Source organism: Callithrix jacchus, chromosome 17 (assembly GCF_049354715.1).
Source record: "Callithrix jacchus isolate 240 chromosome 17, calJac240_pri, whole genome shotgun sequence".
Classification (NCBI taxonomy): domain Eukaryota; kingdom Metazoa; phylum Chordata; class Mammalia; order Primates; family Cebidae; genus Callithrix; species Callithrix jacchus.
In genome coordinates this window covers 41876890-41893066 of record NC_133518.1, presented here as the reverse complement: position 1 = coordinate 41893066, position 16177 = coordinate 41876890, and the positions used below count along the sequence as shown (strand labels likewise).

Genomic DNA, 16177 nt, shown 5'->3' with positions numbered 1-16177 from the left:
CAAGAAAAAAAACAATCCTAACAAAAAGTGGGCTAAAAACATGAATAGGGCTGGGCATGGTGGCTCACGCCTGTAATCCCAGCACTTTGGGACGCCAAGGCGGGCAGATCACCTGAGATTGGGAGTTGGAGACCAGCCTGAACAACATAGAGAAAGCCCATCTCTACTAAAAGTACTAAATTAGCCAAGTGTAGTGGTGCATGACTGTAATATCAGCTACTCAGGAGGCTGAGGCAGGACAATCCCTTGAACTCTGGGGGCAGAGGTTGCGGTGAGCTGAGGTCATGCCATTGCACTCCAGCCTGGACAACAAGAGCAAGAATCTGTCTCAGGGAAAAAAAAAAAAAAAAAAAAGCAACCAAACAGAAAAAAAAAAAACCAACCAAAAAACCCCAAAACATGAATAGACAATTCTCAAAAGAAAATATACAAATGGTCAACAAACATGAAAAAATGCTCAACATCACTAATAATCAGGGAATTGCAAGTCAAAACCACAATGCGATACCACCCTACTCCCATAAGAATGGCCATAATCACAAAATTAAAAAAAAATAGATGTTAGTGTGGATGTGGTAAAAGGGGAACACTTCTACACTGCTGATGGGAATGGAAACTAGTACAACCACTACTGAAAACAGTGTGGAGATTCCTTAAAGAACTAAAAGTAGAACTACCATTTGATCCAGCAATCCTGCTACTAGGTATCTACCCAGAGGAAATTAAGTCATTACACGAAAAAATACTTGCACACGCATATTTAAAGCAGCACAATTCGCAATTGCAAAAATGTGGAACCAGCCCAAATGCCCACCAATCAGTGAGTAGATTAAAAAAAAAAACCACTGTGATATGTATGAGATGGAATACTACTCAGCCATAAAAAGTAATGAATAAATGGCATTGGCAGCAACCTGGATGTAGTGGAGACTTATTCTTCGTGAAGTAACTCAGGAATGGAAAACCAAACATATATTCCCACTCATACGTGGGAGCTAAGCTTTGAGGATGCAAAGGCATAAGAATGACACAGTGGACTTTGGCGACTCAGGGAGAAAGGTTGGGAAAGGGGTGAGGAACAAAAGACTGCAAATTAGATTCAGTGTATACTACACGGGTGATAGGTGCACCAGAATCTCACAAATCATCACTAAAGAAATAATGTAACCAAGCACCACCGGTTCCCCAAAAACCTATGGAAATAATATGTAAATAAAAATTTATATCTTTGTATAAATTATTATTATGTAATAAAAAGATATAATCTATATATCCATTATAAATGAGAGTTCATTTCTAGCCGAAAATGAGTACAACATACAAACCCACGAGTCTGGTGGAGTGGCGGGCGTCTCCATTGTGTTTTGAGCATAGTGCACCAGAACATGAAACAGCTGGACAATTCCACAAAGGGTTTCGCCTAAACATTAAGTTGTCAGAGACTCAATTAGCATACTGCTCCATATTTTCTTGATTACCTTAAACCAGTACCCTGGGTGTGAAAAGGGAGGACTAGTTGGTTCACCTCAGCTGAGCGAAGGAAGCTCCAGCAGGCTCCAGGATCCCCGCACGGGGAGTCCCCACCGCAGGCCCCGCCCACCCGAGCCCGCCCTTGCCGCAGGCCCCGCCCCCCGAGCCCACCCTTGCCGCAGGCTCCGCCCTGGTGTCGTCGCTACAGAGGAGCAGAGGATGACGTGAGGACAGAGTCACGAACATCTCGGAGCGCAGCTGGGCCAGCGGTTCCCACAGCCCTGGAGCCCAACGTGCGCAGAAGCGCCTCTCGGAGCTCCTCTCCCACAGATCTCTCGTCCTCTTCCCGGGCTAGGCCGCCCGCTGCGCGGCCACTGCGACTCCTGGCACGGCCCCGTGCTCGGCTGCCGCCCTGGCGCGCGCCACACTGTCGTCCCCGGACGGGCGCGGACCGGCTCGGCCGGGTCGCCGGCGACTGGGGAGGGGTCGCTGGCCCCGGGGCCGCGCATGCGCCGCCACCAACCTGGGGCTGTCAGTGGAGGGCGAGTGCTGGCTCGCAGGCGAGGCGACGCTCTTCGGGGCCAACGGGCCGCGAGCAGAGGCAGCCGTGGGAACGACTCATCCTTTTTCCAGCCCTGGGGCGTGGCTGGGGTCGGGGTCGGGGCCGGTGGGGGCCCCGCCCCCGTCTCCTGGCCTGCCCCCTTCATGGGCTGCGATGATGGCGGCCCTGTACCCGAGCACGGACGCCTCCTCCTCCTCCCTGCCTTCCTCTCCATCCTCTTCGTCGCCGAATGAGGTGATGGCGCTGAAGGATGTGCGGGAGGTGAAGGAGGAGAATACGCTGAATGAGAAGCTTTTCTTGCTGGCGTGCGACAAGGGTGAGAGCTAGGCCCCTTCTCCGCCTCTGGACGCCCCTGCCCTCCAGACCTTTCGTCCTCTCCCCCGCCTCAACTTACTCGGGTCACTCCCTCTGTCTCAGGCGCCGAGTGTCTTCCCGCCTCACCCGCTGCCTCGCGCGGGCTTCTCCTCACCGCCTCTGCCCTGTGAGTGTGGAGCTGGCGGGCGAGTGGAGCTGGGGCTGCGCCCTGGGAGCGCGGCACCGTGGGGGGCGGCTCTGGCCTTGGGGTCCGGTGTTAGGTAGCGCCGTGGGAGTCCCGACCCCAGTGTTTTAGCTCCGGGCTTCCCACTGACCGCGTGAATGACCTGGTCTGTCTCTCCCCGTCGCAGTTCATTCCTTCGGGAAGCCCACCTTCCAGTCCGAAAATTGCGTGATCTTACCTTAGGATGTCTCGTGTGGAGGGTGCTCATCACCAGTGTTTGTTTTTCTTAAAAACAAAACCAGACCTTCTATTAGTTAGCTTCACCTGCCCAGTGCTTTAGCCAGTGACTGCTGACTGGCATTAGTATCTGAATATCCTAGGTGGAGATACATGAAGTAAGGACGAACAGGAGAAATTCGGCCTCAGTTCCCAAAACTTTCTCCAAACTTAGGGAACGCTTTTGATTGTTCGTGCTTTTTATTGGAGAGAAAGATTTATTGCTCCCCGATCTTTCTTTAGGAGATAAAGATAGTTAAAAATAATTACAGGAATTACAGGGCAAAAATATGTGGAATATATTTAGCGGGTTTTCCTTTTTTTAGTCTAGAAGTTAATCATTTTTATTGCCATATTAAAGCCTTGTCACGCAATCGTGCTTTGTAGTGATGCATTTAATAAAAAGAATAGGAAATTGGTTGCCCTAAGACTGCTTTTATTTTCTACATGAAAAAAAGCACTGAAATTTTTGTTTCCAAATTTCTGTTTCCAATTTCCTATACAGCCATATAAACTTAGGAAAACTCTGTTAGAACCATGCAAACTTCCGAAGCAAACCCAAAGGACAGTTTACACTATGAAAAGACAAACTACAGAGGATTTTTGTTTGTTTGTTTGTTTGTTTGTGTGAATGTGTAATTAACAAACGACAGCCTCCCTAACCTCTCTTCCTTTTCAAATAGGATTTTATTTATATGATTTTTTGAAAACACATTGACATATAAACAAAGTCCACCTATGTCTGTTGTTGAACCACTTTTATGTTCTTATGTAATAGTATTATGAAAGCAATATTAATAATATTGGTAAAGTCCACCATGGACACAACTTTGAGTAGTCTTTGAGATGTAAAGAAACAGAATATATATCTATAACGTCACAAAATCCGAGTCTGCAGATTATGTAAAATTATTTAGTGTTGCTGGAGTGGCTTGCCTGAGTTCTCTTCCCTCAAAAGTTCTCTGAGACAGGAAGGGGGAAAAGATTGTGTTGTACTAAAATGAGTAAGTGCTGGCTGCATGTATTCCAGCTCACTTACTAAAGCAGCTATTGGGTAGAGTGTTCATGCTTTTCATAGAGGATTTCATTTAAGCCCCACAACTGTATGAGCCAGATCTGTTGTTGTCCTCAATTTGTAGATGAGGAAAATGAGGCATAGCAAAAATTTTAAATTACTTTGCCCAAGGTTACATTGGTTAGAATAGTAGAACTGGCATTTATCTTGAGCCTACATGCTTAATCACTGTGTTATATAGTTCTGGTTTTAGTTGAATAGTAAACATCATTTGTGTTAGAAAAGACACATCCATATTTGGACATAGCTGAAATTAAATATTCTTTGTATGGATGCTTTTTAAACCTTGATTTCTGTGTATTACATTTGTTCAATAAAAAAGGGTAAAAAGCAAGCATGGTGCTTTAGTAGCACCAGAGCAAATCAACTCTAGAGTATCTATGGTGTTCTAGAGTGTCTCATTTTTTTCATGTAGCATTCTTGTTCTACTTAGGCAAAATGTTCATAACATTACTCTTCTTATGGAAAATTTAGGAATTCCTAAAGCAAAAATTGTGGAGATGAGATGGATATGTGTATGTTAGTGGATGGGTGGCTTTTTGAAGATGTGTACAGATTAAAGAGTATACAAAAAATGTAGGAAAGAGAAATAGTTTGTGATAACTGGCTTTTATGTAAATAATTTGATAGATTTAGGCAACGTCTGATCCAGGTGGTAGCTACTTAGTAATGGCTGTTATTGATCTTCACGGTGGATGAGGATCATTTCAAAGGTAACACTGAATCCTTTCTTTGTAAAGGAAAAAGTTAATTGAAAGTTCCTGCGCCAGGCAATATATAGAGAAGGCTAGCCCCCACAGATGAAATTCTCAGAAAGTACACTCATGTTCTTTTTAGCGATAGAATGCTGTAATTCAGAGGTAAAACTTAATTGAAACAAGAGTTGACTATAAATATGTTGTTTTATGAAAAATTAAGTAGTGATTCTTACAGCCATGCCTTTGTCCTCCCTCATTGAGAATTAGTGTCCATAATAAGCCTCTTTTATTTGTAGACACCTATGGTATCCCTCAGGTCTGTTGACAAGAGAAAGGGTAAATACATCTATTTAGAAAACACCTAAATTAAGTGTAGTTCTTGTTAATTTTCCTCTTTTTTAAAAAAAACTGTTGAGTAGATGGTATCTTTTAGTATATATTTGCAAATCTAAATCTACCGTTTAATATGCTGATGATCAGTAATCAGTTTGTGTGCAGACAAGAAAATATGAAAGGATTCAGTCCCTGCCAACTCTCCAAGGAGAGTATTTTCAGGAAATCTGATTTGCAATAAATGAGTCGGAAGTCCCTTCTTGAAATTTCTACATGAGGTTAGGGGGAGGTATGGAGAGGGCAGATTTTCACCTTTGTCCCTGGGCTCAGACTAGTCTCAGTGTCCTGTGTCACCTTAGTGGTAAGATTTGCTGTATTGTAAGGAAAGATGTTTTGACGACTGAATTTCTTTTTCTTTTCTGAGACGGAGTTTCTCTCTTGTTGCACAGGCTGGAGTGCAGTGGTGCGATCTCGGTTCACTGCAACCTCCCCCTCCCGGGTTCAAGTGATTCTCCTGCCTCAGCCTCCCGAGTAGCTGGAATTATAGGCAACCCGCACCACGCCTGGGTAATTTTGTATTTTTAGTTGAGATGGGGTTGTACCATATTGGCCAAGCTGGTCTGAAACTCTTGACCTCAGGTGATCCACCCACCTCGGCTTCCCAAAGTGCTGGGATTACAGACGTGAGCCACCGTGTCTGGCATGGTGACTGATTTCTACATAAACTTAGTGTACCTTTGGGCTAAGGATGCTTTCAAAATGTGCAACAACTCCAGAAAGAATCCAGAGTCAGAAGAAAAAAGTGCAACATTTCTGAGAGAAGTAATATTAAGCTGCTGTTTTTTGAACACCTTATTTATGTATAATGGGCCTTTCAAAAAATGCTTGCCTATTTGAGAAGAGATTTTGAAGTGTGGTGTTAGAAAGGATGGTGGTAGGGGAAAAATGCAGAGTACTGGTACTGGTGTGAAGTGTTATGTTGACAAGAGGTACCTAATGTAAGGAGATATGTGCTTGCTGTGAGGAAAAAGAACTTTGCAGAAATGAGAGGTGAAGAGGGTATTGTAGGCAACATTCTATAAACACTTCACAAATCATCATAGGCACAATGTTTATGTACTTTATATAGGAAAGCTTTACAAATAACCAAAGTTTTAGAATGTACTAGTTGAGAAATGTTGCCATAGGGAATGGTTCAGGGTTACTTTAACAACGGCAACAAAAGACTCAAATGGCAAAAATCTTAGTGGATAATTTATCTCTAACAGACTAGTAATTCAGCAGCTAGCTGCCTGGTAGTTCTATAATACTGGTAGTTCTTTATAATGATTGCACAGTTTTGCTGCTCTTTTTCTATAAGTCACCATCAAACTATGCTTGTCAAGCTCTTAATTGTGTTAAGGCACAGGGAAAGTGCTTTATCAAGAAAGTACTGACTACATTCCTATCCTTTGGGAGAATATTCTGTAATGGAGATGCTCTCTTGTGCTCTAATGAGAAGTAAGGAAACGTATGTTTGTATGAAATATATCTGTCTGAAGGGAGGAAGCAAGTGCTCAATTTAACTTAAATGGCCTATCTGTGATTTGGAGAGTGGGATATTATTTGTGTGGAATCAATATTTTATCTGGGCAGTTAAAAAAAATGTAATCCAAGCCAGACTCCTATCTATACCTTGTATACAGATTTGGAAGAAGAGTGTGTAAAGATTAAATTTTATTATATAGGTATTGTTGTAACCTAATAATAATTCCTCTTCTACCTTGTTGTCAGTGCTGTAAATATCTTCTTCATTGCTGACTCTTCCAAATTTAATGATAGTGAGAAATTTAAGATTTAAGATCAGTAGTTTAACAGGTAATGAGGAGTTCAAAAGTTATCATTAAGAGGCGATTAAGTAATAAATTTTAGGAGCCTAGATGAATGATCAGAACTAAAAGAATTCCAGCACTGTATCAATATAATCATGAGACTCAGTAGACTTCTTTGGATGCCAAAGCTTTGCTATGTATAAAGTGACTGGCACTATTATTAATAGCTTATGTTAATTTTTAAAAATAACTCACTTATTTTTCTGGTTATATTTGTTTTATCACCAGTTCTTTCATGTTTTTCTAGATTAACATATTGGCCAGCAATATACTTTTTTAGTTTTATAAATATATATAATTCAAATGTATACGAGATTAAATTTAAGCAATACAGTAAATCCTTTCTGAGACTGTGTTGCTGCATACCTGATACAAACTAAGTTTTAAACAACTCACAGCAACCTTGTGAATCGGATCTCAAGTCATTTATTAGACTCTAACTACAAAATAAACATTGCTTTTGACAGTTCTTCAAATAGAGTTAAGAATATACTGTTTATAATTTTTATCAACTGATTTACTATGGAAAAATCACCATTACCTTCTATGTTGTGGTATAACTTCTTTCTGGCAGCAGTGTGGATCTTTGCTCTTTTGCTAAATGATATTCATATTGTTAGTAGTCTTAATTAAGATTTCATAAGCAACTAAGAAATTATGGTAATAATTATCTTTTTAAAAAAAATTCAGTGTTATAAACAGTTAAGCATTCTATGTTTTTTAGTATCTTTAATTTTGAAGGTTTCATTTACAATAATATGATTATAAATACATTAGGGTCTATAATACTGAGTTTTACACATTTGATAAAACTTTGTTTTAAATCATTTTCACTGTAAAAATTCTGCATGGGTTTTGTTTTTTTTTTTCCTTTTTAGAATGTGGTTCAAACTAGTTTGAGGTTTGCTGTTAACATTTTTATCAGTATTGTCCTTATTTATATTTCCAAATCCTGCAACTGAACTTGATCATGTCTTTGTATTTTTTTACCTCATCTTTCTCTTAATAAAATCTTCTATTTTGCATCATTTGTAATATTTCAATTAGAATGTTGCAATTGCCACACTCAAGTTTGTTACAGAAACTTGGTTTGAAAAGCTTTACAAGTTTTTAAATTAAATTCTCTCACACTTCACAACTAACTTCAAATTTGGTTAATATAAATTAAACTGATCAACATTAATACTGTCTTTGCCATAAAATCAAACAAGATGCTAATGAGGAAGAGGTGGAATCACCTGTTCTTAATCAGTATTGTAACATTTCTCCATTGTATTTCTCAAGAGTTTGCTGCAGTTGGTGAGAGTCAATTTGTTGCTAAGGATCTATCGGATCACTATTTAATTTTTTTAAATTGCTGGTTAGGATTCACTAAACTGATTTCATGATTGTTAATGGGTTGCAACCTGCACTTCGGAAAACATTGGTTTGGAATGATTATTGGCTGAGCAATAGAGAGGCACAAGATGAATTCAGAATGATAACAAGGCCTAACTAAGTCCTATAGGGCTTTGTAGGCCACAGTAAAAATTTGGCTTTTATGTGTGATAGAAAATCACCATGACTGTAAGCTTGATATGTTTTGAATCTTTGACTGATAACTCTAGCTGTGGAGTGGAGAGTGGATTGAAGGGGTGGGGCTAGAGCAGAAGTGAGCAAACTATGGCCCACAGACCATATCTGCATGTTTTGTAAGGGAGCTAAGACTTTTTTTTAAGTTTTATATTTCAAATGGTTAAAAAAGAATAATATTTCATAACACATGAAAAGTCTATAAAATTCAAATTTTAGTGTCCATAAACAAACTTTTATTAGAACACATCCACTATCATTTGTTTACATATGGCCTGTGGCTGCTTTTGTGTTGAAAGGGCAGAGTTGAGTAGTTGTGACTGAGAGTGCATGGCCCACAAAACCTAAAATATTTACTATCTAACCCTTTTTCAGAATAAGTTTGTTGACCCCTGTGCTACAGTATAAAGTATTAATAAGTAATATAATTTGCAATAGGGAAAAGAGTCCAGTGTGAACTGAATTCAACTTCAATTTATACGAGATAACTGGGTGTTTTAAAGGGAGATTGAGCAAACAAGGAAGCGGGTGAGTGTGGGCTCAGGTGGAGTCAGGGAAGTGAAAAATTACAGAATACAGGACTTGGGGAGTTGGTCCATGTACAACCTATCTGAGTTGGCTAATGGCACTCAGGGAAGTTAGGCTTCTACCCTCCCCTTAGGCTGGGAGATAGAGGCCCTGTCTTCACGCATTGCCTGGAACAAACAGTAAATTCTTATGTCGGCTTTAAGTTTTCCCGGACAGGTATTTTAAGAGGGGCTAGGGTCATCCTAGGGATGCAGCCTTCAGTTGTTAGAAACTCTTAGTGTTTTGTTCAAGTTTATGTAGGCCAAGGTGGAGGCCTAGTGAAGAGCTCAGAAAAGCCTGACTAGAGTTTGGTCAAGGAGAGAATCTTGGTCAGCAGCTGTATTAGTTAAGAAGCTATTGCAGAGTCCAGGAGGAAAATCACGGGGGATTGGACTGCAGGTAGCAGTATACATGGAGACAAGTAGATGATTATGGGAGATATTTTGGAGAGGGGGCTAAGAAGATTTGTTGTTGAATTGATACACTCCCTGTGGAATTGATTGAAAATGGTTTCTTTTTCCTTCACTGAGAAAGACTACCATCTAGCCAAAAAAGTAAACAAATTATGTTGCACTTTATGTGTTATATTTTAAAAGACAAAAGACGTAACTCTTGAAAGCACCTTCAGTATAAAATGGATGGCATTTATGTATTTGCCTGTCATACACAGGCATTTTGAATTGTAATCCTTGTTCTATAACTAGTGTCTTGCTATTTAAGTTTTCTAACCTCTCTTTATATATATACTGATCCTAAAAATTAAGACTGTTCTTTTTTTGACATAGTACATTGTTTTAAATAATTTGCAAATATAAACTTCTCTGAAATGCTTAGCAACCACTCTAGGTTTTTTTATAGGTTCTGTGACTATAATGTGATTTTTCATTTGCATGACTATATTAGCTGTAGTAGAGTGAAACTTTTTATTTTTTGGGATGAAGGTTATTTATTTGGTTTTGATTTGATTTTTAAGGTTTTTTTTTTCTTTCTTTCTTTCTTGTATAGCTCCTTAACTACAATAGAAATAGTCTTTAAAACTTTAGGGCCAGGCACGGTGTCTTACGTCGGTAATCCCAATACTTTGGGAGGCCAAGGCAGGCAGATCACTTGAGGTCAGGAGTTTGAGACCATTCTAGCTATCATGACAAAACCCCATCTCTACTAAAAATGCAAAAATTAGCTCAGTATGGTGGCAGGTGCCTGTAATCCCAGCTACTTGGGAGTCTGAGGCAGGAGAATTGCTTCAACCTAGGAGGTAGAGGTTGCAATGAGCCGAATGGTGCCCACACTACTCCAGCTTGGGGGACAGTGAGACTCTGTCTTAAAAAAACAAACAAATCAAACAAACAAAAACCTTTAAAGCTGGAATATGTGATATTTGTAATGCAGTTTCTTTTTTAACAGCAATCTACATTTTTTTAACATGTAGCAATTATTGTTGTCTGTTTGCTATACCTGAAATTTATAAAATGTCATAAGGATTTATTTATGTAGCTCTTCATACTCTTCTGTCTCTAGCAGTATGGTTGATTAGATTATCTGGAAACCTTTCTTCTTCAAATCACCTAGAAATGACAGCTAAAATACAATAAACATCCAGTTAAATGAACAGCTGAACTTTTAAGAAAGTGGGGGAAACAACCAAGATACAAAAGTGAAGAAAAGACTGAAAAACCAGGAGTTTGTGAGCTGACACTATGGCTTGCTCCATGGATGGGGATAAGAGTTATTATTTTGGGTACTGCAGGGATTTGAGTCTTGATGCCCATACGACTCAACAGGTTACAAGGCTTTAAGACTACGGAAAGTGAGGAGTTGTACTTAACATCTAAGCATAAAACCAGAATCTTTTTTTTCCTTTGAGATGGAGTTTCACTCATATTGCCCAAGCTGGAGTGCAGTGGCACAATCTTGGCTCACCGCAACCTCTACCTCCTGGGTTCAAGCGATTCTCCTGCCTCAGCCTCCCATGTAGCTGGGATTACAGGCATGCACCACCATGCCTGGTTAATTTTGTATTTTCACTAGAGACAGCGTTTCTCCATGTTTGTCAGGCTGGTCTTGAACTTCACTCAGGTGATCTGCCTGCCTTGGGCTCCCAAAGTGCTGGGATTACAGGCGTGAGCCACTGCACCCAGCCAAAACCAGGATCCTTAAAGGACTGTACCTTCAGCAAAGAGGTAGATGAGGAGAAAAACCAATCTACCAGCACATGGAGACGTCAAAGAAGCTTGTTTGTGTTAGCGTGTGCTCTGAATAAGGGTAAAAATAAGACTCTTTTTAAGGATACATAACCATGGTCCTGCCTCTTGTCTTAGGGTTCAAATTAATACTCCTTTCAGATAATTAAGCTATCATATAGAGATCATAAAAATAATTATGTTTAAAATGATGAAAAAGTGAAATAAGGATATGAAAACATAAGAAAATAAGATGGTTGGAAATACAAATAAAAAATGCAGTCATTAGATTTTTAAGAAATCAGTGAATGGGTTAAAGGAAGAATGTGACTGGAAGTTAGAGGAGAAATAAGTGACTGGAAGAAATATGTGAAGAAATTACCCAGAATACAGGAAAGAGAGAGAAAAAAGGGAAAAACACAAAATCCTGAGAGAAACAGATGTTGAAATGGGAATGTCTAACTTAATGTCTAATCGAAGTTGACAGGAGCGAAAGTAATACGGAGGTGAAGCAATATTTGAAGAGATAATGGCTGAAAATACTGAAGAATTAATGAAGAGTAGAAGTCTTTAGATTTAGACAGCCTAGACCAGATGTGATGGCTCATGCCTGTAATCCCAGTGCTTTGGGAGGCCGAGGTGAGAGGATTGCTTGAGGCTAGGAATTTGAGACAAGCCTGAGCAACGTAGCAAGACCTCATCTCCATAAAAAATAAAAATAAAAAACCTCTAAATTTAGAAAGGCTAATGAGTCCTAAGCAGGCTAAATAAAAAATTACTCCTCATCTAGACACATCATGATAACAAAAAGAAAATATAGCAAAATTTTTATGTGTAGCATTCTACTATTAAGATGTTGAAATAGATTCACCTGAAATAAGGTTTTAAATGTCACTTTCCAGTAATAGTGATATATTTTCACTGGTCTGTCTTTGGTCACTATTGGTTCAACTTGTGACTTAGAGCATCAGTTTGTGAAGTGTCTGTCTGATAAGTTTTTCCTGGGGAGCATTTGTGTCTGACTGCTAACTAGTAGTACTATGGGAAAAATACTTTTTGTGACTAGTTTTCTTCTTGAGGGAACTAAGGAAATAACATTGTCAAGAAAACTATCACCCAGCTTCCTTCAAAAGAAGTTATATGTGTGGGGCAGGGAGTTTAAGGCCATAGATTAAAAATAGTAGCAAATGTATTTGAAATTTTACGAATAAAATCTGTTACGGGTCTTTCTTACTCATTTAGCCCAGTTTCAGTAATTTCTTTTTCTGTATCACAAAATCATTCATTTCTTTTTCTTTCTATTTTCTACACTGCATTTTCTTTTCCTGTTTATTTATAGACTTCTAAGGAGCAACTATATTTGCATATCACTTAAAATGGTTTATTTATCTAATGTTGAACAAGTTAAATGAAATTAAATGAGCAACTGCCCCCCGTGCTTTTTTTCTCTATTTTATTAGTAGTTTTCTTTTGATTTATTCCCCATATTCTTGTACCATCTGGCCAGCGACAAATACAGTGGGCCCTTTCTGAAAATAATTACTGCTGTAATTGCTCTCATTTCCCCACATGGGACAACTGTTTTGTTGTGGGGTACAGTCACACGGAAGGCAATTTGCCTGCTCCTAACAGGTGAGGCACTAATCGTAGCTCAGCCTTAAGAGTTTTGTGAGTTGAATGTTCCCTGGTCATTTAATCTAAATAGCTTCATTAATGAGATGGTGTGTGCATATGTGTGTGTGTGTGTGTGTGTTTGGAGGGTGGGGAGGAGGGAAGAGGATTTTCAGAAATTCTTCCCTTTACTATACATATCCTTGAATATATAGGTATTTACACCGCTTTTCCAAAGTATGTTTTCCCCTGAAAGACCTCTTTATAATATCCTCTACTTATTACTAGATCTCATTTTTAACTTGATGATGTGTAAGTAAATGTCTGTGTATATTTGCGATATAAAACGTAATTCTTTAAGCTTTTTCTATCTAATTTTTCTTGCTTCCAGTCTGTGCTTTTGGTCATCCTTTATTAAATTGCTTTAAATATCTTCTAAAAGTTTATCTTCTTAAGTTATTAATTTTAAACTAATTTTTATGTCATATTGTATATTTAAAATTTTTTCTGCTTTTTATGTCTGCTGCTGATGTATGTATTATTTTATCAATGTATAAATTTTCATCAAGGAAATGTTCACATTTTCTGTGCACATTTTTATATACAAAAATGAGTTGAGGCTTTTGTCTTTTAATTCAACAAGCTAAGTTTTTCTTTACAGTCATTCTTACTTGATATTCATGGATATTAAATTATGTTTGTATATTGTTATTTAGGTGACTATTATATGGTTAAAAAGATTTTGGAGGAAAACAGTTCAGGTGACTTGAACATAAATTGCGTAGATGTGCTTGGGAGAAATGCTGTTACCATAACTATTGAAAACGAAAACTTGGATATACTGCAGCTTCTTTTGGACTACGGTTGTCAGGTACAAGGCTAGATAATTTTATCCAGTGAACTTCTAAGTGCTGTTAGATATGCCATGCTTTATTCTTTCCTTCTTGTTTTCTTTTTTTTTTCCCCCTTTTCTTTCTCTCTCTCATTCTTCTTTCTCCCTTCCTTCAACTTTTATTTGGTTTTGAGCCACTAAAAGTTTAAAAAACAAACAAACAAAAAACTTTTTGAAAAGTATAATATTTTGAATTGATTTATCTTTTTCCTCCCAAATGTCATTTTCCCCCACATCTGATGGAGGTAAATTATGATGACTTATTAAAGATGACTTTGTTTTCATTACTTGTGTTAACACTATTTACATTATATATCTAAAATAGTACAAATACTCTGGAAGTGTCAGGGGAACAGGTTTTTCTGTGGCCCATATTAGTTAAAGACACATCAACAAAGTATTTCTGACTTAAAACAATTGTCAGTTTGACTTTGGTTTTCTCCTAAGTTTTATTAAATTTTCTTATTTGTTTGAATCTTCATGTTTGTTTTTATCTAAAGATGAATGATTTTTATTTACCTATTTAAGATAGACCTTCCTATTTATCTTCATATCACTTTGGGTAGAAAAACAGGCATGTGTGTGAGTCTTGAATAAATTCAGTCTAGAGATTCTAAAGGAAATTCGATAATACTATTTTCCTTTCCTTTTGGTTTTGCTTATGATGGGACTTGGCACATTAATTTCTACCTCTTTTTTTTTTTTCTTAATGAGGCCCATTTTTTTAGTGGCATCAGGAGACACTCTCAGCAGATTTTCTGAATATAAGTAGGGTAATTCTATGTACATTGCTATTTTATATATGTATAGGTATATGTATGTGTGTGTGTGTGTATATATATATAAAACAACATGTGGTACTGTCTCCATATATATGTTTGGAGTAAAAAAAAGAATTGCTTACCCCACAACCTCAGTTATCCAGACCGCAATTGAGAACCAGAAAGTAAGTAGAAAATGTCTCTGAGCAGCCAGTGGTTGGCTGCCATGAAGTTTACAAATTAAATTTATGAACTTTAGTTATAGGAGCCCTCCATCAGAGTCTATTTTTTCTCATTTTAGGTCCCATTTTAACAAACTTAATTAACTTCTAATCCATAGAGAATCTGAGGGACAATGGAAGGAGCATGAGAGCTGCAGTGGAACAAAATGAGGTGTGGTACCTCCAACACTATTTAACAGAGGTCAACAGCATTACATATCTGATATTCTCTTAGGGAGCTATATGTTAGAATGATAATTAAGGCTATAACAATGGCCCAGAGTCAGTAAGGAAGAGTTAAATTATATTCAGTACCTATTGTTTTAGAAGAAAGACTGTATATATGCGTGTGTGTGTTTATGTGTGTTTGTGTGTCTATAAGACACTTGTGAAAGCAGAAGACTTCCATCAAAATAGTTTAAATTTTGCCGGACACGGTGGCTCACACCTGTAATCCCAGCACTTTGGGAGGCTGAGGTGGGTGGATCACCTGAGGTCAGGAGTTCGAGACCAGCCTGACCAATATGGTGAAACCCTGTCTTTAAAAAAAAAAAAGTTTAAATTTTAAAATTAAACACTTAAAGGCATAAGCTTCAGTTACCTAGAAAATAAGGATAGCAAAAAATTGATACACTGATGATTCTGGATAAAAGAATTATTATGGTATAAAAATTTTGCTTTTTACACATATGGTTATATACATGTAATAGTTTAGCATTATACGAGGTACTTTCATATACTTGATCACATTCAGACATCATAGTCAACCTATATTGATGTTACATTTTATAGGTTAGAAAACTGAGGCTCATAGACTTCAATGAATTTCCCAATGTTCTAAAATTAGTAAGGAGAAGACTAAGCTTTGAATTTAATCTTCTGATTGCAAATCCCATTCTCTTTCTACTTCACTGTGTTCTGTCCAGTTACCTGTGTCTTATTTTATCAGTCATCAATGTCCAAGGTCTTTGGTTGGGTGTGATTGTGGAAATAAGTAAGTAAAAAATGAATAAGTAGAACATGGGTTCTGTGTGATAGGATCGTTAAGACAAATTGGACAATTATGTATGAATCACAAGTCAATTAAATAATACAAAAGTATATTTGGTAAGTGTTGAGTGGTAATAATACTTGACCTTTTTTTATATTGCTTTGTATTTTTAAGAGCTTTCATGTATCTTTGTTATATCAGTGGTTCTCAACCAAATGATTTTGTCACCATCAGAGGACATTTGGCAATATCTGAAGATATTTTGGTTTCATAATTGGAGGGCAGGTTACTATTGTCATCTAGTGTGTAGAGGCTAGGAATGTTGCTGAACATCCTACAATACCCAAGACAGCCCCCACAATAAAATAGTATTTGACCAAAAATTTCAGTACTGCTGTTATTGAGAAACGCTATTTTATAATTCAACTTTTGTGGTTTGATGTAAATGATTTAGAAATACAGAGAAGGGCAAGACCACTGTAAGTTGGGGCTATCAAGAAAGACTTCATTGGAAAAGTATCAGTTGAGCTCAGCATTGAAATATTAATAATTGCTAACATTTATATATTACTACTCTCTGCCAGGAACCTTAAAATATGTTCACTTACTTAATCCTCAC

The 16177-nt window shown here is 38.0% G+C and overlaps 1 protein-coding gene across 12 annotated transcripts in view; it reads left to right on the top strand.

Annotated features, from left to right (window-relative positions):
• The first annotated feature begins 1668 nt into the window (after positions 1–1668).
• The window catches only part of TRPC1 (transient receptor potential cation channel subfamily C member 1), a 75391-nt gene continuing 60882 nt past the window's right edge, over positions 1669–16177 (top strand). For 6 of the 12 annotated variants that reach the window (XM_035278555.3, XM_035278554.3, XM_078354046.1 and 3 more), the window contains exons 1-2: positions 1669–2348; positions 13410–13564. In XM_035278555.3, the coding sequence (XP_035134446.1) occupies positions 2186–2348; positions 13410–13564 (318 nt within the window). In that variant the 5' untranslated portion in view covers positions 1669–2185. Of the gene's footprint in view, positions 2349–13409; positions 13565–14640; positions 14740–16177 lie in introns of those variants that run through there. The other 6 variants (XM_054247140.2, XM_035278557.3, XM_078354048.1 and 3 more) reach the window with 2 other exon arrangements.